At 62.0% G+C, this 20,954-nt stretch overlaps 4 protein-coding genes across 4 annotated transcripts; all 4 read right to left on the bottom strand.

Annotated features, from left to right (window-relative positions):
* Positions 1-3,992: 3,992 nt before the first annotated feature.
* On the bottom strand, positions 3,993-5,489 carry LINJ_26_1810 (conserved hypothetical protein; the record flags this gene model as incomplete). The annotated part of the gene is made up of 1 exon (XM_001470488.1): positions 3,993-5,489. The coding sequence occupies one exon, from the start codon at positions 5,487-5,489 to the stop codon at positions 3,993-3,995; it is 1,497 nt and encodes a 498-aa protein (XP_001470525.1).
* Positions 5,490-7,868: 2,379 nt separating this feature from the next.
* On the bottom strand, positions 7,869-8,723 carry LINJ_26_1800 (conserved hypothetical protein; the record flags this gene model as incomplete). The annotated part of the gene is made up of 1 exon (XM_001470487.1): positions 7,869-8,723. The coding sequence occupies one exon, from the start codon at positions 8,721-8,723 to the stop codon at positions 7,869-7,871; it is 855 nt and encodes a 284-aa protein (XP_001470524.1).
* Positions 8,724-9,565: 842 nt separating this feature from the next.
* LINJ_26_1790 (conserved hypothetical protein) lies at positions 9,566-17,884 on the bottom strand (the record flags this gene model as incomplete). The annotated part of the gene is made up of 1 exon (XM_001470486.1): positions 9,566-17,884. The coding sequence occupies one exon, from the start codon at positions 17,882-17,884 to the stop codon at positions 9,566-9,568; it is 8,319 nt and encodes a 2,772-aa protein (XP_001470523.1).
* Positions 17,885-18,991: 1,107 nt separating this feature from the next.
* Positions 18,992-19,981, bottom strand: LINJ_26_1780 (hypothetical protein; the record flags this gene model as incomplete). The annotated part of the gene is made up of 1 exon (XM_003392568.1): positions 18,992-19,981. The coding sequence occupies one exon, from the start codon at positions 19,979-19,981 to the stop codon at positions 18,992-18,994; it is 990 nt and encodes a 329-aa protein (XP_003392616.1).
* Positions 19,982-20,954: the final 973 nt, after the last annotated feature.

Here is a 20,954-nt window from a genome sequence, read left to right as displayed (position 1 = left end):
AGAGACGACAGGGAGATCACAGGGAAGGAGAACAGAGAGCGCCAGACGAGACACACCGTTCACAGGCGCGGCAACAAGAGTGAGAGGCGCCAGCTGCCAGTGTAAGCGCACGCACAGGCACACACGTGGCTGCAGCGTGACTTTGTGTCGAGAGAGAAAAAGAGGAAAAGTCCGAAGGAGGGCTGCAGCACAACCCGCTTGCCCCACCGCACGCTGTCGAGACTGCGAGATACAGACGGACTGAGAAAAGGAGAGAGGCCTCCGAGGCAAGAGAACCAGACGAACACACAGGAGGCCAGCGAACAACACAGACAGAAAGAAACAAAAAAAGCAACCAACACGAAACAAGCCAAACTACAAAACGCGCTCGTGTGTGGCAGATGTGAGCTTGTCTTGCGTGCCCTTCTGTGAGCGGCGATAGCGCTCTCCTTCGCCGCTGCTCCCCCGCCTCGCACCCGTCTGTGTGTTCTCTCTCTCTGCGTATCCGCACCTCGCTGGCAGTGGAAGCGCGAACACGCGCAGACCCAGCAGGCGTGCGTCGAGTGTTTGGATGTCGAGAGGGCGACGGAACGGTGTGGAATGTGTGGCGGAATGGAGAGGAGAGCAGCGCAGTCCCCGAGAAAGTACAACAAGAGGTGAAGCAGGAGAGGAAAAGGAAAGGAAGAAAGAGGGGAGGGCAAGTAACTGTGAGGGGTGCGGTGGTGGAAAGGGCAAGAAGACTACCGAAGGGAGCCACACGCCGCAATGGTCGAGGCGCACAGCGCGCAGCCACCCTATCACTTTTTCGCTCCACACTCGCACACACGCACACAGAGACAGAGACGCGCACGATCTCACAAGCTGAAAGGCACAGCAACAACAACAATACTGACCCACTCGCACACTTGCACGAATATACGCACACACACAGGCTCACACATACACACACGGAGAGAGAGGCCGAAGGAAAAAAAGGTTTCGGCCTGATTCTTTGCTGTGAAAGCTCGCTTACGTGTGTGGGGTGGAGTGTGAGGGAGAGCTGGGTGTGTGTGTATGTGTGTGTGTGGGGGGGGGGGGGGTTGCGTAACGCACACACAGAACTGCTGACGTATTCGACAGGGTTCAGGTACGCACGTGTGCGAACGTGTGTGCATGTGCGTGGGAAGAAAAGAAGGGGTTACAGGAGGTGGAGAAAGACAACAGCGGTGAGATGGAGGGAGGGAGGGAGCAGTCCACCAAAAACCCTGTACGCGCAAGAGAGAAAGGAAATGTGCATCACGTGCCACATGGGGCACAGGCATAGCACCTGTTGCTGCTACTGTTATGGGCGCAGGAGGGGAAGGGGGGTGACTGCGACATGAGCATCCACAATCACATAGTGCACACGCGCGGGCACACACTCGTGGCGTCATCAGGCGCTTAACCTTAGCACACGCCTCTTCGGTGGCTCCCACAGCACGCGGTCGTTGGAGCAGCACATGGAAAAGCTCGCCGTCTCGTGTCAGTTCTATTCCGTTCTGTGTTTGATGATCCCTTGAAAGTACAAGTCCCATGCGGAGAGCGACGAAAAGGACGAGTGAGAGCAGAGAGCAGAGAGCAGAGAATCAACAACGAGGAAGAAGCGGGGGGGGGAGGGGAAGCCGAGTGTTAGCAGGCAGCTGAAAGGCACACAAAGAAGAATGAGGAGACGGCCTTCACGCGTAGGGCAGCACGCAGATATATATAAGAGACACAAACGGAGAAGCCGTCGCAATAATGGCGGCCCGAAGACGAGTATGGCGAGCGGAAACGATGAGAAGAGGAGAGACGGAGAAGCCGAGGGGGAGATGGCGCAAGTGCAGCACCGCAGAGAACGTCGCACACACCCTATCACAGAAGCACAAGCACACACACCACACACACGAGAAAGAAAACAAGGAAGGGGGAAGAGCACGGTGGAGAGAGGTGGTGCGGATACACCCCGGCTGGACTGCCGCCGCTTCACGCGGTCCTCGCGGCTGAGTGAGGTGTAAGCACACACTGGTGCTTGCCAAGAACGAACAAAGAAAAGCTACATTTTCGCGTATGGCGCACAGAAGCACGGAGAGGGAGTGTGGGAGGGAGAAGAAGCCCGGCAGTGCGCGCCTCTCTCTCTACTGTTCCCGCCTCAACTCCTCCATGCTTGTGCGCGGCCCGCTTACACAGTCCCTCACCTGCCAAGCGCCTGGCGAGTGGAGGCGGCAAACGTGATCATCTCACCATTTTTCGGCTCCCACATTGCGCCACGCCGTCGTTGCTGCTGCCTCTGCACTTCCGGTCACTCTACGAGTCCTTTGGTGGCACGTAGCTTGTTGCGATGCACCTGTGGGTCTTCCTCTGCGGCCTGCGACGCATTCTATACTATGACAGTCGGTTTGTTGGACTCCGAAGCGGCGGTGGGAGCTGGCAGCGGCGGGAACAGCGGCTGCATTGCGCAGTCCAGTCAGACCTCTGTCAGGTGCCGGTGCCTTCTCCGGGGCACCATCTGCCCCGGGGCGTTGTCTTCTGCTGTGCTACTGGGAGCTGCACCGACGCATCGCTACCCGTTGGTGAGCATCACGGGTGCGATCAGTTTCGTGGAAGTCGTTCCGCAATGGCGCCAGGCGCTATTTGCTTTCAGGTGCACTGAAAGAGCCTAGAAGAAGACGTTGTCGCGCGGGTTCGCAGATGTGGAGGTGAAGCGGCCCGCTGAACTCTGCACTGCTGGCGCTGCGTTGGAGCCAGGGGCGCGGTGCGGCGTGGTCATGTGACGAGCAGACGCGTCTGTCCCACTAGAAGGAGTAAAAACCGGTCGTCCTGCTGCTGATGTGGAGATTTTAACCATCTGATTAGTAGGCTCCTCCCAGCCGCTCCCCCGTTGTGCCGGTTGCCACCTGATGTGCATCCACTTCGCGGTGGCGCAGACCCCCACCACCACCAGTGGGCAGTGTGAGAGCCAGGTGAGGAGACGCTCGAGTCACGTCGACACATTGCCTAATCATATGGGTGGCACAGGCTTGTCCACTGTCGCAGCTGGCGCAAACACAGAGCCGATCCAGGACCTGACCGCCGACATCAGTGGCGGCGCATCGCTCTGGTCACCTCTACGTTGGAGGCACCTGGCACTGCCACCACCAGAAGAGGATCGGCATGGGCAGGGACAGAGGGATGGGCTGTTCGGCCTCCCCCAACACAGAGGGGGCGGTGGACCAAGATGCCACGCTGAAATGTCCCCCATCCTCATGGGGAAGGGAAGAGCGGAGAGATCCAAGAGCACAACAGAAGACCCTGTAAGGGAGAGATGGAAGTGGATGTGTGCGCAGCCCCCTCCCAAGATGGACGAAGCACCACCCCATTCGCTCTCTGGAGACGATTCCGACGCAGCCACGGCCTTTGGAGTGCAGTGGGGATGGAGCGGATTCCCACTGACCAGCTGCGGGAGAGGAGATGCGGTGGAAAATGAGGAGAGGGAGGAAGGGGAGGAGGGGTAGCACGAGTTTTGGCATGAAGGAGAAACAAACGTGTCGGTGAGCGCGCGCAAGACCTGCGTCGAAGCATCTAGAAGGAAAGGACCGATATGAAGCGCGCGGTGGCACCTCGCCGCGCTTACCAGCGTGTGCTTTCCGTGTGTGCTCTCCCTCCCTTTCTCACTTTCCTTTCTGGGCGGCGCGCCGTTGATTGAGCACGTCAGCAACGTTCAGGGGGTTCTCGGGATGTTACACAGCGCAGCGCCTGCTTCTCCGCTTTTCAAAGCATTCGTTCTTGTTTCGTCACCTTTCGGGTGCCCCCTCGCTGACCCCGTCAGCAGAGCGCGGCTCAAAACCTGCGGAGGGCGGCACCCCCGCCAGTGCTTAAACGATTGAAGCGTGTATGCGGGTGGGGAACGAGCGCAGACACCCGTGCCCACGGACCCCAGCAGCACCTTTCCTGCTTTGAAAAGCAAGCACAGTGCAAGTACCGATGGGCACAGTCTCTAGTCTCCCCTAAGCGCGCGCCACTAGGATTGTGTTCATCACTCAAGGCAACGTCTTGCCTTCTCCTGACTCGTGTCCGAGACCTTCCTCTACCGGTGCCGCCTCCGCCTCCACAACGCGCGCGCGAGCCTTGGCCACCTCCTCGGCATGCATCCGCATCGCATGTGCCCGCAACCCACGCTGGCTGGCCAGCGTTGTGTAGTCAGCGCAGTATGGGCATACAAACGCGTTCGCAGCACCGTCCTTTCCGCGCCGCGGACGGCGCCAATTAAGGACAAGCAAGCTCTCCGCCTGAGCTACCACCTGCGGAGTGAGCAGCGACTGTGAAGGCCCCATGTACGCATAGGCTGCCGCAGCTGTGGAGGTACTGGGGTGCGCGCCATCAGCACACGGAGTTACGTGGAGGCGCGTCGCCTCCGCCTCTCCCACCGCTGCGTCGCTGCCGCACGGCGCTGCGCCTGCACGAGCGACACGCAGCTTGCATGGTTGTCGGTGTAGCGAATCGGTGGCCAACGCCATCAACGCCCCCTCCTGCGCACGCAGCCGCTTCTGCAGAATGTGGCGCTCGCGCCGGTGCCCGCTGCCCCGTCGGTGGTGATGCAGATGCCGAAGATCCTCCGGTCGCCACGCACCAATCATATCATCCTCATCGTCGTCCTTTGCGTCCTCTGCCGCGGTGCTCTCGCTTTTTGGGGTACCGCTGCCCACGTTCAAGAGGCGATCGACGCCACCGGCGTGGCGGATCAGGGGAGACGTGTTTGGCAAAGCAAGCAAAGACGCAGAAGCAGTAGTCTGTGAGCTGCGCAGCACCCGCCCGTTGGGAGAGGGAGATGGGGACGCGAGGGGGCCGTGCAGCGGGGTGTGTTTCGGTGACGGCAAAGCATAACGTACCCTTGCGGGACTGCGCGGATGCCGCTGGACCAGTGGCGCCACCGTCGCCCGATAAGGGGATCGACTCGACGTGGACGACGAAGAGGTGTCGGAGAACATGCCGCCGTGGAGGCCGTCGTCGGCGCTTACGTCGCTGGCGTAAGCGTCCTCGACAAACTTCAGCCCACTTCGTTCCGCGACGTGAGATAGATAATGCCGCTCCCCCTCTGTCAGTGCTAGTGGCACACTTGTCGTGCGACTACGTCGCCTGAAGCGCTCATCCACTGACGAGGTGAGATCACCACCACCGTTGTGCGTGTCCTCTTCGGCGAGGTCAACTTCATCGCTGTCGCCGCTGCTGCTAACACTGACGTAGCGGTGTCGGTGTCCCCGCTGTTGTTGCTGCGTCCAATACAGGTCCACGGCGTCCTTCACCGGGTCGGCGAAGATGTTTTCGCGAAAGGGGCAGTAGTATCGCCTGTGCCGACGCAGCTTGGCGCGACTGCAGATCTCCAACTCGCAGTCCTCACAGGTGAAGGCGGCAGGGTCCGCTCGCCGAGGCAGCAGCAGCGGGCAGGACGGGCCAGGTTTTACGTTGACTGTTGCTGCTGTACTTCCGGCGGAGGCAGGCGGTGCTACATTCGCCGTGGTGGCGGGAGGCAGGTGCATCTCCGGCAGCGGTGGGGGTGCGGCTGCCGCCACATCTTCTGCGGCCTCTCTGCCGTCTGGGTGGCGTACCTGGGTAGACGGGGTCGCCTGGAGCGGGTGAACCAGCCGCACATGCCGGCGGAGGTTTGGCTTCGTGGTAAAGCGTTGGTGGCAATATGAGCATGGGAAGGGCCGCTCGCCAGTGTGGGTGAGAAGGTGGCGTCGGTAGTTGCTGCGCACGCCGCTCGTGCTGGAATTGCCGGTGAACTCCTTGGCACAGTGGGGGCAAACCAGATGCACAGTGAAGCCGACCGCTGCCCCAATAGTGGATCTGCTGTGGCTGGCACCAGGCTGAGGCATCTCGATAAGCGCTCTCTCTTACTCGGGCACAACAGGCGTGCGTGCCCCAGCAGGAAGGGTGGCGGGCGAGGTGAAAGCAGTTGTACGCGGTCAGCTCGTTTTGTTGAGCGAGCACCTCCCCCTCCTACGTCTTTGCGCGTCGTGTCTCCCTGCGAGACCCGCGCTACTTGGAGAGGAGCGGGGAATGAGCAGGGCTTTGCAGTGCAGTGCACACGGGGAGGCCTCGGGCAACGGGCTCAGCCAGGCACACACGCGCCGTCACAGCCAATGGGAGGGCGGAGACGTGCACTGGCATCGCAACACAGAAGATACACAGACATAAAGACGCGAAGTGCGCGGAGCAGAAGCGGAGGCGGGGAGGCAGAGGAGATGCGAGTGAGACAACGCAGCAAGCGGTAAGAGTAGCGCAGCTGAGGTGGCACGTTGATATTGCGTTGCCACCGCTGCCACGGGGTGAGCAGAGAAGAGACGACGAAGTGAGGGGGAGGAGGGCGAGACGGTGATGGTGGTGCGCCGCTTTTTTCGTTCTTCCACGTAGCCGCTCTCTGTCATACAGCATGAACCCAAACGGCGCTCTACCCCCTGCAGACCTGCCTCACCGGCACCCATCGCACGGTGCCGAGCAGCCGTAGACGCACGCGCTGCAGCCATGCGCTGGCCCAGCCATCTGAGAGCACGGCCTCTCACCCAGACACCACACGCACGCCATTCGCTTCGCAGGTGGCTCCAACGCGGTGCCATCCACGGCCTCACCGCCGACATCAGTGGCGGTGCATCGCTCTGTCTCCCCCACCCCAACGTCGTAGCCACCTGGCCCTGCCACCACCAGAAGTGGTTCGGCATGGGCAGGGATGGAGGGAGGGGTGACGGGGGAGGGGGAGCTACCTGGCCTCCCCCGACGCAGAGTGTGGGGGCACTTGGACCCTGTGATGCCACGCACTGCGAGATGCGTGTCCGCCCGTCGTTAGCGGAAAGAGGATTTTCTCAGAAAACGGTGAAGCGCGAATGCATGCATTGACGCCTGAAGACCTGCCCTCCAACCTCTCATCCCCTCACGAGTCGTGGGCGCCTTGTTGGCCCTCCATCCTTCTAACCCTCCTTGAGCCCACCTCCAAGTGGAAGGCGGTCACTGATCGTGTAGCACATCGGCGCACACATGCGCGCGTGTGTGCGGGCGGCGTTGATATTCTTGTGCTCCTCTTCTCTTGCTATGATGCCGGGTTGGAGTTGTATGGTTGTTTCCGCCTAATTGGTGTGCACTCTTGGTCGCAATCATCTCTGGAGACTGGCGACTCTCTCTCTGTGCTTGCCCATGCGGCCACGTACGAGGGGTAAGAGACAGCGCCCTTCTCTTTCGAGCATATAAATCGGGCACAGCACACCATCATGCCCCTTCAGCTCACCAAACACAGTCGCGCTGACGAGCACAACACGAGCAATGCCATTCAGCATGAGGTGGTGAGGAGTCGCGGTGTGCGGGGTGGCTGAGCAAGCTTGCAGAGAGAAAAAAAAATAAGAGAGACCTGAGCATGCGCGTGTGAGAAACAAATCAGCAAGGATACGGCGTAGCGGTGAAGGCGTCGCACAACTGGGGGCGCACTTGGCGCGGGTCCTGTCACCACGGGGTGTGACGCCTCTCCACACGCGCAGAAACGACGATGAAAAGGAAAGACGGGAGAGACTGTCCTCAACGCCGAACAATAAAAGGCGCCCCCGGTGATAATCGAGAGACGGTGGTGGTTGCACACAGTAGCAGAGCGAAGACCAGAGGTGGTCAGGAAGGTCGCGATGCAGGAGACGTAAGCAGACAGATGTAGAAGGGACAGGAGCGGGATGTGTGGGGTGTATATGTGGTGACGTATGTGTGTGCGTGTGCGCGTGTGCTGAATTCGTCTAGTGCGCTGAAGACACCGACGCTTATGCGCCCTTTCGCGGGCTAGAGAGACCGATAGTTTTGGCGAAGCACTGGAAAGTCTAGGGTTGGGGAAGGGGGACGGGGGCCACTGGAACTGTCTGCCCCCGCGTAAGTCTTTGCAGTCATCAACGGCGCGAAGCCGCAGTGCTCACAGCAGTCTCCTCTTCGCCTACGCGCAGCTTGTTGGTCGCAGCACCCGCCTGCTCGTGTCGTAGTAGCCAAACCTTGAAACGCAGCCCGAGCCCGTACCCGCATAGCGAGTTCGTCGACGATAAGACACGATGGCAGGGCACAATGACGGGTATGGGGTTGGCCCCCATGGCCACACCAATGGCGCGTGGCGCCACTGCAGCCGAGGCAGGCAGATTCAGTGCCTTATTCACACGGACCCCCAGACCCTTATAGGAGATGGTCTTGCCGGAGGGAACAGTGTGGCGCAGCGTCGCCCACGTCTGCGCCATGAAGGCGGAGGCAGGCGGATAAATGATCGGCACCTGCAGCAGGAGGCGCTCCAATTCTTCTGGTCGGCCAGCCTTCGCCGTGGAAGGATTGAAATAATTCCTCATGAGCGTCACTGCGCGTTCTCCAGGCAGCCCCGACGCCCCGTCAGCGCCATCGGCCCACACACCCGCCACCGTCACGGGCGTGCGCTTGTACCAGCGGGATTGCATTGTGGCGCACACCTCCTGCGCCTCGGCGCAAAGCGCGGCGGCGTCACCAGGCGCGCTGCGCCGCCAGTGGCAGAAGCGGACGGCGCCATCAGCATCCACGTAAAGCGAAAACGGCCCCAGCGGGGTGGGGACGGTGCGCAGGTACACCTGCACAGACTCAGCGCTCTGCAGAGGCGCTGAGGCAGCCTGGGCACGCTGCCCCAGCGAGGCGGAAGTGGACTTGGGCAAAGACGGCGCTTCCTTGGGCGCCTTCTTGCTTGCAGCCACCGCCTTGGGTGCGCGTCTTGCGAGCTTCGCCTGAGCTGTCATGGCGCAAAAGGAGAGAATAAGGGCAAGAGGGGGCTTGAGTGTCGATGGCACGGCTTAGCAAAGCCATCGAATACAGAGAGACACGCGCACACGAATGAGGAGGGAGTGCGTGGGAGACAAGAAGCATCGGCCAAAGCACTCAACGTAAAACAGGAGAAAAAAACGGAGAAAGTCGATAGCGCGAGTACACGAGTGCGGCTGTCAACTGCAGAGGAGGAAGAGGAAGAGAATCCGTCCTGGCTGGCGGCTGTCGGGCAAGAATGTGTGCAAACGTACAGGAAGGGGCAGCAGCGGTGTTGTGGGCGGAGTGATGATGACGCTGGAAACGGAGAGGCGGCACAGCTTTCCACACACCACGGCGAGGAGAGGCACCCGTCGGCCATGGCACGTCTTTCCCGTAGATTGCGAGCGCATTCATGGTACCGACATAGCGAGAAACGACGACACGACTCGATGCAAGCAGGCGCCTCGCGCGCACAGGCGCACGCATATGCGCGCGCAGGCGTCGGTGCGACACTCTGCGGTAGTGCACAGCGGTGTCTCTCAGCGTGCCTATATATATCTGAATGTATATGCATACGTGCTTGTTACGGCCTCATGGGCCGTGGAGCGAGACAGACATGTTCAGCGTACGCACACAAGAGAAGCTACTTAACACTTAGACGAGTTCACACTTATGTTACACCGCGCACTCACCAGCGATGAGAGACAAGAAGGAGCGAAGGATGCTTTACGGAGAGTCAAGCGAGTGCCGATGCGGGGTGTGGGGGGGAGAGGGGAAGGGTAAGAGGCCGGCGCAGTGACGTGGATGAGCAGCTGGTTTAGCGGCACTCAACAGACGGTTAGCTCATCGCGTAGAGGACGTCCTGTCCGGTCATGTGCGAGAGGTTGTTGCAGAGCTTACGAGCCTCCTCAACCACAGTGTCGTCGCGGTCCTCGGTTAGCTCGACGACAGTCGGCAGCATCTCCGCCATGAGCCGCGACGCCAGCTCGTCACCACCGTCGGCGTAGATGCCGTCGAGACAGATGAGCGCCTCGCGCCGTACGTGGCGGCTGGGGTGACGCAGGGCACGCACCACCTCGGCCTGGGTCCTGCTCTGCAGCTTGCTGGATCCAAGGCAGGCCATGAAGGCACGGATAGCCGGAATGACGTTGTGCTCTACGCGGAATCGGTAGTCGCGCTGGCTGTCCTCCAGGTAGTGCAGGTTGTGTAGCTGATGTACCAACGCCGGCATCACACTCGGGAAGACATCCGCCTTTGCGAAATAGACGTCGACCTGGATGCTGTAGTCGTGATCGGGCCCTGGCGTCTGAGCAAGCGCCATGTTGCGCATGCACTCCAGCGCGCCCTCCAGCGCCAAGGCCACAAGCGAGCTCATCGACTTGGACGCCGTTGCCGTCGCTGCGCAGTACGTGCGCAAGGCAGTGACGACGTGAGGGAGGAAGATGGGGAAGGCGAAGTCGAGGATGGAGCCCAGTTTACCGAGCAGGTGGTTGCTGAGGGCGAAGAAGACGATCCAGGACTGAAGCGTCACGCGCGAGATCGACTGCGCCGCGCCGTCGTGACCGCGGCCATTGTGCTCCTCTTCGGCCGCGGTGTTGGCGGAGTCACCGGGGCCGGCTGCGTGCTTGCGCGACGCTCCGGCCACGCCACCGCTCGACTCCGCAAAGGCCCAGTCCGCAACAATGCGCAGCAGCCGAACACTGTGCTTCGCCTTGAACTTCAGCAAGAAGACGGTGAAGGCCTGTAGCGCTGGCATCACCGCCTCGCTCGACGGAACAGACGGCGCACTCGCGAGGGACTGGAAAGCGGCCAGCCAGAAGTTCTGCTGAGGGGTCGTACCCTCCGTGAGTGTCCGCATGTGCAGCAGTTCCTCCTTGCTCATGTTCTCGACACGGCGCTCGAAGCAGGTAAAGAGAAGGGCGAAGGAATGCGTGTGCACCTGTGCTCGGATCTGTCGCACGCGCACGGTGCCCTTCTTCGCCTTTCCGGGCTCGCTGGCAGACGCGGCTGCCTCGGCGGCGAGGTTTGTCAGCTGATGCTGCTCAGATGCCGGAACAACAGCCCCGTTAAGGTACGGGAGGCCCTGCAGACACGCTCTGCCGGCGTCCAGCAGCAGCTGCGGCTCCATCACAGCCTCCAGCACTGCCAGCATCTCTGCGCAGAGATAGTGCGACTCCGCGTCCGTCACGTTCCTCAGGTGCGTTGCAAGGAAGAGCATGGAGGGAAGGTACGGCTGAGTCATCTGCCAGCACGCAGGGAAGCAGCGAATCATCGAGGACAGAGTACTGTGGCGAAGAAGCGCCCCAGCCTCGCTGCGAGACACGACGCCGGGCATCTCCAAAACCTGGTACACGCCGGCGGACACGAGCGTGTGCAGCAGGTGGAGGCAGTGAGTCGATGCGAAGGCCGTCCCCATCACCTGCGTGATCGTCGCCAGTGCCGTGACGAGGCACGTCATGCAGCCCAGCACGTTCTCTTCAGCACCCGAGCGAGACGCAGCAGTCGAGTCGTATGCACCGCCGTCCGTGCCGGGTTGTTCTGCACGAGAACGCAGCCGCATTTCGCAGCGTGTCAGCAGCGGCATCCAGTGATTGCAGATTAAATCGACCAGCTCGTGAACCGCGGCGACGCGGCTGCGGTTGCCGAACAGCTTCACAAGGGCCGCCTCCGTCACACGCTTGCTGCGGTTGGCGTTGAGCAAAGTCTTCTCCGACTGCAAGCTGCCACCGCTGCTGACAATGCGGATGAGCTCCTCCACCGCCGCGATGCCGAGCTGCGCCGTGATGAGCAGCTCGCCTGCGGCGTTGGTGGACTGCGCTGCCGCGTGGAACTGAGCCAGGCTGCATTTGATCTCCGCCACCAGAAGCGGAAAGAGCTGGATCGACCGCTTCGTCGTGAGAGGGCGGGCCTTGATGCGCACCAGATCCACTAGAGAGAGGCGCTGCCGCGGATCGCGCAGACGCCGTCGATGCGCCTCCATCTCTTCATCAGACACGACATTCTCCAGCGTCGGCAAGGAGTGGTGCAGGCGATCTAGCAGCACCTCCAGTCCAACCTTGCGCAGTGCTGCCCGCTCGTCCTCGAGCAGGCGCTGCTGGCAAACCACAAAAGTTGGCTCGTTGATGCCGGCCAGGACACACGCGAGTGTGTTGCCTGCAAGCAGCTCCAGCAAGGATGTGTACGCCTCCGCCTCTGCATCCGCCGACTCCGATGCAGCGCTGCTGCGCGTCGTCTCGTGCAGGTCGTGGTAGTGCGCAAAGAGCTCCAGCGCACTCACGAGCAGCCCCATGCAGCCGCCGTCCTCGCGCTGCGGCGCGCCCTCAGCCTGCTCCTCAGCCTCCTCGTCGGCGTCGCTCTCCTTCCCATCCGCCTTGTCGGCCCCGGTGCTCCTTTCGCCGCGCTGCTGCTGCTGCTGCCGGCGTCGCCTCTCTGCAGCGCGGCTCGGTTGGCTGGAGCGGGCGTGACGCTGCAAGGCGAGGAATGGCTCGAGGAAGAGGTCAGACTTCACCGTCAGATTGACGAGATGCATAATCGCCTCCTGGCGGTTGATGACCTGATTCGGCTTCACCATGCGGCGGAAGAGGTGCTGCACTCGCTGCTGCTCCTCGCCATCCTCCCCTGCGTTGGCGCCGGAGCTGAGCTGCGCCGCCGGGTCGGCAACAAGGCGCATCAGCTGCCCCAGGCACTCCACCTGCGTGCGTACGTCAAAGCTCGACAGAATTTCCTGGCATACTTCGCGCGCGCTGCGGAAGCCAAGCGCCTCCGTGTGGTCGAACGGCTCCAGCTTTATGAGGAGAGAGACGAGCGGGATGTGCAGGCATGTGCTGCTTTCCGCAACGCTCGTGCGGGCAGTCACTGCCGCGGCAGCGGTAGCGGTCGGCACCTTCAAAAGCGGTTCTGTCGCCCGCAGGAGACCGGCAATTGTGTCCACATGAAAGTGCAGCTCACTTTGGCGCCACTCCGTTGCGTCGGTAGCGACCTCCGAACGCCTCAGAGAAGCGGCAGATGCCTCCTCATCCTTCTCAGCGCCGTCGTCTTCCCTAAGGTCATCTACGAGTAGGCGCGCCATCAGCACCATCATCTCGCGCAGCAGCAGGCTCTTGATGCGATGGGCGCCGTCTGTCACCTTCTCCGACAGCAGCCGAGTCTGATCTGTGCACACGTGCACGAGGGCTTCCACAAACCGCAGCACACCTTCAACTTGCAACGAGCCGCGAGCACCGAGACGCAGCTGCTGGACGCGCGGCAGCATCGCCACATCGTCTGAAACGGCCGAGGAAGCCGCGTGACGCAGCAGCACCTCCATTCCTTGAAGCGGGTACAACTCCACGCACTCCATCACCAGCGCAAAGATGCTCTCGCCGTCCTCCTCCTCGTCCATGGCGACGGTGGGCAGCACGCGAAGCAGTGTGCGGAGGAGGCGCAGGCTCTCGTGGCTCAGCGCGCCGAGAGGCCATTTGCCGGTGCCTCCGGCAGCAGCGGCGCACACAGACGGCAGACGCAGCACACGCCGTGCGTCTGCGAAAGTTAGCGGGTTTGCGACGGCTGCCGACGCCGGCGGTCGCCAGCGCGCCTCCGGCGCGGATGCCGCGGATGCCGCGCCATCCTCCCCCTCCGCAGCGCGCTCGGTTACTCCATTGTGCTTCGCCGACGGCGTCTCGTCAGCGGCCGCGGCGGTCGACGGCGCCAGGGTCTCGAGCATCTCGTGTACACGCTTTAGCAGCACGGCAACGGCTTCACTTGCGGTCTCACGGCCAGTGCTCATCGCCTGTGATGGCCAACCATGGGCTGTCTTTGCCTTCGATGTCACGAGCGAATGCCCACCAGCAGAGGCCGTCGCGCTCTCGACAGAGGCAACGAGAGGCAGAAAGAAATACTCGTACCCGCCCAGCGTTCCCATGCACGCCAGGGCCACATCCGTGCCAATGACATCTATGGCATGCAGCACCACCGGCTGCAGCCGCGCCGCTACCAGTCGCTGGTACTCAGCCGACAATGCGTATTCGCCCTTGCGAGACGCTGCCGTGGAGGCCGACTTCCTCGACTTGAAGACGGTCGACTGCGTCGACTGGCGGTCCTCCAAACCGTAGCTCAGCCCGACAGCCAGGGCAGCCAGCGCGTAGCGGTACACGGGCCGAGCACCGCCGCCGTGGTGCACGTGCACATACGGGTGCTTCAGAAGCAGCTCAACCAGCCTCACGGAAGCATTGCCGGTGACGGCGTCTTCCTTCGCGCTCGCACTTCCCCAGAGCCGCAGACGGCTGCAAACGGCGTCGACCAAGTCGGCCGCATCCGCGGTGGCGGTGCGGGTCGAGGAAGAGGGAGAAGTTGCGTCGACGTTCTCAATGCTGGTGAGAATTCCCTCAACACGCGGCAGCATAGCCTCGATCAGGCAGACCTGCTGTGGTGTAATTTCAGCAGGCGACAGCACCGCAGCAGCAGCAGCGGAAGAGCCGGCACGCGCACGCTCACCGCCGTGACTGTTGTGGCTGCGAAAGAAGTACCGAACGACGCGGTGCGCCCATCCAACCGGCACAACGTACGCCTGCGCACCGCCGTCTGTGCCATTCTGCATATTCAGCAGCGAGCATACGAGTGCGGCAGCGCTAGGGGTCAGCTGATACTTGCGCTCCTCCACAGCCATGCACTCGATCAGGCAGCTCAGCGCCGTCACGGTGCACGCCGACGTCGATGTGGACGAGGAGGTACCTTGCTGCAGCTGCATGGCGGAGGCAACAATCACTTGCTCTCCCGTTAGTCTGTTCGCGCCTCCGCGGGTACTGCCGTGCTGTGCGCCGGCCGTGACCACTGTATCCTGTAGCGCGCGCAGCTGCGCCAGGCGTTGCGTAGATGGGGCGCGGAGCGGGAGGAAGAGCACAAGTGCAAGAGCGGCGAGGGTCATCGGTTTCGCGTACGGGGCGTCGTTCACCTCGCTCTGCTCTGCTGAGCTAAACACGGCGTCCGCTACAAGCGCGTACCAGTCAACCTGGCGCAACGCAGCGGCGGCGCTTGTCACCTCTGCGGTCGTTGCCACGGCAGTCATGCTGCTGATTAGCTCGAGATACGCTGGCGCCAAGACGTCTGGCTGCGCCGCGATACTCGGCAGCGCAGCGCCGACGAAGCCGAGGCCTTGGCAAAGCTGCAGCACGAGCGGCGCCCACGAGCTCACGGAAGCAGCGGCCGCCGTAGCCGCACGCGCCAGCACCCGCGTGAGCGCCGCACGCAGCACGGCTCCAACTCTTGCAACGAGAGGAGCTTCGTACAGCTGCTCACGAGCCGCCGTGGCGGCGTCCACCGTTCCACGGCCCACCTGAGCAACGCGTCGTTCGCTGCCGTTGTCCAGAAAAGTCGCGTAAGCCACATCTAGATACCCCCCGTCGGCTGCAGCGGAGGTGGCGCTGCTGGCCATGGCAGTCTCCGAGGCCGCGGCGTCGTTTGCCGCGTTGCCGCCATGCAGGAATATCACGACAGCAGACACCGTCTCGAGTACGTTGGCGGGCACTTCTGTTCCGATCGCCGGCAGCAGCGCGGCGGCAAGAGCAACGGCAACCTCCACCTCACAGGATGCAGCGCTGGAGAGGTCTGTAGCGGCCTCACGCGCCGCCGTGCGCGCGGCAGCGAAGGCATCGGGCAGACGCCGCTGTGCCTCGGTGCGGATGGAGTCAAGTAGGGCATCACACTGAATGAGGTCGGTGAACCACGCAATGCGCGCGCCGGTTACGATGCAGCCATTGCGGCCACTGCTGCCCGCCTGCGATTGCTGCTGTTCCTTGCTGTCGTCGGAGTCGGACTCGGCCGAGGCGATACAGCGGCGGCCAACCCGTTGTCGCTCCCTCTTGCCACTACTGCCGTTCCTCGCAGTCTTCTTATCCTGCTCCTTGTCGGATGAGGAGCGGGCGCGGAAAAGCGGGGCCAGAGCGTCTGGGCCTCCGCAGCCGGCCTCCAACGTCGCCACCAGCCCGCTGGCCACCTGCGCAGCCAGGGCGACATCTTCGCCTGGGGTCTGCATGGCTGCCGAGGGTGTCCCCGCCCACTGTGCGTACAGGAGAGTCGCATGGTAGAGCACTGATGTGCGAAAGTCCTGTGCAGCCGACGACATGGCGCCGGCACCTCTCGTCCATGTCAGTAGAGCCGGCCGCAGGAGAGTGGTCACGAGCGGCAGCACCACGCGGCGCTGCGCCTCAGCCCGTGCTGCCACGCTTGCCGGCGCGGCAGAGGCCACCGAAGGCGACCACGCCAGCACCATGGAGTAGACGGAGCGCACCAGTTGACACGCAGCACGGCAGCCAAGCTCGTCGCGCCCCATTGACTTCTCGCTGGACCACCGAGCCGCCAGCCGCTCCATCACCGCAGCAGCGGTGGCCACAAAAGCCTCGGCCGCAGTGCAGTTGCGCTCATAAGAGATGACATGCGCCAGCAGATCGACGAGGGACTGACCACTGCCGCTGGCCGTGCTGGCGTCACTTATCAGCTGCGCTGTGGGCATACCCTGAAGCGTCTTGGCAGCCAGCGCGCGCACTTCCGGCACGGGGTGGAGCAGGCACGCGAACAAAGGCAGTGTCTCGGTAGCCCCGGAGAGCGTGCTGCCCACCTCGACCATGCCATACCGCGTGCCGCGGAAGTGGCGGGCGAGAAACGCGGTAGCCGCCGCCGTCGTCTCGGGGTGCAGAAGCACTTCCGATAGCACGCCGTCGAAGACGATGGCATACCGTCGCTCCAGCGCCACTGCCAGACGGTAGTACAGCGATTGGTTGCTCGCCCCCTCCGCCGCCCGTGCCGGTGTGTCGGCCACGGCGCCTGCCGGGCTTGCGCCAGCCTCTGCGGTCATGAGCACGCGCAGGTAGCGCGTGACCATATAGTTGGAGAGAGGCAAGTCCTCCGCCGCGCATGTCAGGAATTCGACGACTTCAGAGGGCAGCAGGCGCGCCTCCGAGACGCTACTCAGGCGCTCCAGCGCAGTCTGCAGCAGCGTGGCCAGAAGAGCGCTGTGGCGCGGCGACGTTGTTGGTGCACCGTTGGGGCCTGCCACCATCATCGTCGTCTCCGCAAATGGGAGCTGCGAAGCTAAGGTGCGCCACGGTAGCGTCAAGAGCGTCTGAAGGAGCGGCGCCACGGATACGTCAGAGAGCGCGTGGTGCTGTGTCGCTAGCACGATCTCCAGCAGAGCAAGCAGGTCGCGCACCGGCAGGTAGGATACGCCAGCGCCATGATGGCCCTCGCCTGTCGCTGCGAAGGCTGCTGCCGTGGTGTAGCGAAAGATCGGCTTCAGCATGGTGATAAGCATGGCTTTGGAGAAGCGCACGTGGGCCGACCAGGCAGCCAGCACGACCAGGGCAGTGGCCACAGACTCCGTTGATACGCGGCTGCTCCCGCCGCGTGCGTTGTCGCTCTGCCGTGCACGCTTCGACTCCTCGGTGCCAGCCTCTGCGCCCGAAACGGCGCCAGAGAGCAGCTCGAGCACAAACGGCAGAAACGTGCGCCAGAGCGCCTCAGCGTCCTTGTGCGTCGTCAGCTGCGTCACAACGCTGGCGAAGAGGGCGTTGGCGGCATGATGTCGGATCTCGTACCGGAACGGCATGGCGACCGTGAGGCAGACCAGCCTGGCGGCTTTGCGACTCTCGGCACATGCAAGCACGAGGTGCTCCCGCAGCAGCGGAGCACCGCGCAGCTGGTTTGTGGCGAGGAAGTCGAAGCCCGTGTCACGCAAGTCGAGCAGTAGCAGTGCGCGGGCAAAGATGTTGTGATCGTGGTACGGCAGGAAGGCGCGCAGCACGGATGCGACGTCGTAGATGTGCACCTCGTAAACGCGCACCAGGAACTCCAACACCTGTTGCGCCGCAGTAAGAAAGAGATGGGGACTGAGGAGCGTGAGAAAGTGCTCGAGGCGGACGCGCAGCGTGGAGTCCTCCGTTGTCGTCAGCATCGAGCGCTCTTGACGCACACGCTTCACGTCAAAGAGGTCCTGGATGAAAGGGTGGAACCGATTGTCCATCGCTGTCAACGCTTGCAGGCCATTCAACGCCAGCTGATGAATTTGCTCCCGAGAGAAGCTCTGTGCGTCCTGCGTGCTGAAGAGAAACGACTTGGCGAGTCGGTGCTGGCTCCCATCCGGGCGCTGCTGCAGCCGCTGTAGCTGTGAGGCGAGCTGTGACGTCATCTTGCCGCTCCGTGTCGTGATTGCTTGTCCAGCGCTGAGCGGGTAGAGGATGAGGAGACGAGATGGACTGCGTTCGCTTCCAGCGCTTCGTCGCTCAACGCACTGGGCAACGGAGGAAGAAAGCCGGAAGAAGAGGGAGAGGGACCAGGCGAGCACGGGGCAAAACTCCGCAAAAATTCAAACAAGCCGGCAGAGAAGAAACAAAGGGAGGGCGGTGGCGGGAGGCACGGCAGAGAAGGGAGAGGGGTAGGTTTGCTTAACGGTTAGTGCAGATCTCCTGTCGCTCCCTCGCTCTGTTGGCTTTCGTGGCGTCTTTTCACGCTCTCACCGCTTCCCTACGCGGATGTATCTGCCCCCTGCCGCTGTGTGTGAGTGTGTATGTGTGCACAACGCCGTCTGGCTGGATGCCACCCCCTTCTTATCCACCTCTGCGGCTGTAGCGCTTACTCACACGGGGATGGCAGAAGATAATGCGCACAACTAAAAATAGAAACAGGTGAGATCAGTGCGCGCCACGTGCTGGTACGATTTGGCGCGGGCTTGAGGAGGGGTGAGGGGTGGTGGTAGTGAGTGGTTTCAAGATGTGCGTCCGTGTGTACGTCAGTGCGAGAGACGCGCAACGTACAGAAAGGAAGGGGGGATGCATTGCATGAAGGTTGCAGGTGGAGCACGGCATTGAGGACATCATCCATGGTGACCGCATCTTGTCGCCAAACAAAGGCCCGGCGGTGCCCTCTTGTATATCGGTTGGCCCCCAAGGCACGCGGGAGGAGAGGGGCATGTCTGTCGGCTCGCGTTTGAGTTAAGTCGCCGCCTGCACGCTCAATGTCATGCAGAGCCAAGCAGGGGGAGGGGGGCGGTGAGCAAGAAATGGAAGTATGCATGTTACACAGAGAGACAGATAGAGAAACAAGCACTTGGATGCGCAGCCACCTTTGGTTCGCTGCTGTCGTTGCAGCTGACGTAGAGAATCGCCCTTGCATCTCCTGTCGCTGGCCAGCACCTCGTACAGCCGTGAAGACGCCTTGCATCGACCAAAACAACAACACACGCCCCTCTACATAGATCGTGATATATAGAGAGAGTGTCTTAGCGGCCGCCTGTCGGCTACTCGGTCTGGCGACGTCGACGGCGACGATCGCCGCTGCCGTTCTCTGAAGCATCGTCATCATCGGCATCATCTTCTTCCTTCGCGTATCGTTGATGTCGCCGCGACGGTGGCGCATTCGAACGCCTTTCCAATTCACTCGAGAGCGATGCGGTACCACTCCTGCCGCCTCTGAGCTCGTCCCCGCCACTACTAAAACGGCCGCGTTTTCCCAAGCCTTTGCCGCGCCCTGCTGCAGCAGCCGTTGTCGACCACGTCGAGGAGGTCGGCTCACCCCTCGATCCGGCAAGGGTCGACTTGGCAATCTCCACTCGACTCAGCGCCCCGACAGAGCACGCTGAGAACACACGCTCGCTGGGGCTGAAAAAGTGGATGCGGTAGTGAAACGCGGGTGCCGTCGACCCTTTGCTGCCGACCTGAAAGACGGTCGCGGCTGCGGAAGGTGATGCAACGCTGCCAGCGGCTTTCAGTGACGTCGGAGAGTGCGAGGCGACAGCCAGATCTGTGGCTGCGCTGCCGTTGCTTCCTCCACTAGCCCCACCGGCACCGAAAAAGCTGGAAAGGACACGATACGTGCGCGCGTGCTCGCCGTTGGCGACGGTGGGGAGTAGCAGAGAGCTTGGTGACGAGCCCGGAGTGGCCTCAAAGCTGAGTGGCGCAATCGCACTTCCTCCTCCTCCAATCGAAGACGCACAGGTCGCCAGTGGTGTTAGGACGGCAACAGGGTTTCGGTGCGCATTATCGCGGCGCTCCAGGCCGAAGCCGTCGAAGAGTGAGCCGCCATGCGACACGCAATGCTTCAGGAATGCGGTCTCCAAGTCGTACACCTCCACGTCCATGCGCTGCAGAGCCCTTTCGATACTCTCACGCCGCTGAAGAATTTGGGCTAACTCGTGCTCCACGTCAGGGGATAGAAAGATGGCCGCCTCCTGACGCAGCTGCTGCTCTGGGTTGGCAGACTTGGAGCCGCCATTCTGGCGACGGCTCATCACGAAGAACCCTGCGCGCCTCGCCTTTCGCCGACAGACTTTGAGATCGAACTATTGCGGAACTACAGCCCTTTGGTAAAGAAGTAGTGACGACAAACACAGGTCACCAAGGCCCGCGGATGTTTACGTGAGTTTTGCTCCCTCATACAAGCATAAAGCATCCGCGTATGAGGTCCGGGTACGCACGAAAAGACCACAAAGGCCTCCGTTGCGACAACCGACAACGAACAAAAAAAGGGGGAGAAACACGCAAAGGTTGGACGAAAATAAAGGGACATGAACCATGATACGCGCGCTCAAGATCAGTACGCCACTCCTTCATCTACTCACTGTGGACCACACTATGTTAAGCTCAAACCAAGCGAAAAGCATAAAAGCACCAGATAAAGCCCTCACCCACCACGCCGGGTCGCAGCAGCAGCAGCAGCAGCTCTGGCCACGCTGGGTATCCTGTGAAGCAGCATCGAGGGTATATAATCGCCGCCAAGGGACCTTGAATGCGCGGCGGGCACAGCACCGCACGTCTCCCAAGAGCAAGTCCGCCGATAGATCAATGGGTCGTGTTCCGCAACGGTGCTACTCCTGGTTCCCATCCACACGCACACACGCGCGCTCGCATCTCGGCCACCCTTCAAGCCACGCGCACGCACACAGCAGTGGGCAGCCGCAGCCGACACCACGTGCGGCTGGGAGGAAGGTGGACTGGCGCAGCGCACGCGCACGTGCAGCAGCGGCAGCAGCGCGCACAGTCAGTCACTCCGGTTCTCGTCCGCGGCGCTGTGCGCGCCTCGGGTGTATAATTAAATCGCAATGCCATCACGCATGCGCGCGCCACACACACCACACAGACCACACACACAGCCACAGCCACAGCCACAGCCAGCAGCAGAAGACCGTCCAGCGCTCAGTCCCGTGTATAGTATGTTGGTAGCTTTGAGTACACGGAGTTCAAATCACAGTTGCGGGTTCATAC

The sequence above is a fragment of the Leishmania infantum genome, chromosome 26 (genome assembly GCF_000002875.2).
Source record: "Leishmania infantum JPCM5 genome chromosome 26".
NCBI lineage: Eukaryota > Euglenozoa > Kinetoplastea > Trypanosomatida > Trypanosomatidae > Leishmania > Leishmania infantum.
Note: the sequence above shows the minus strand (reverse complement) of the source record. Positions and strands in the feature narration are given on the sequence as shown.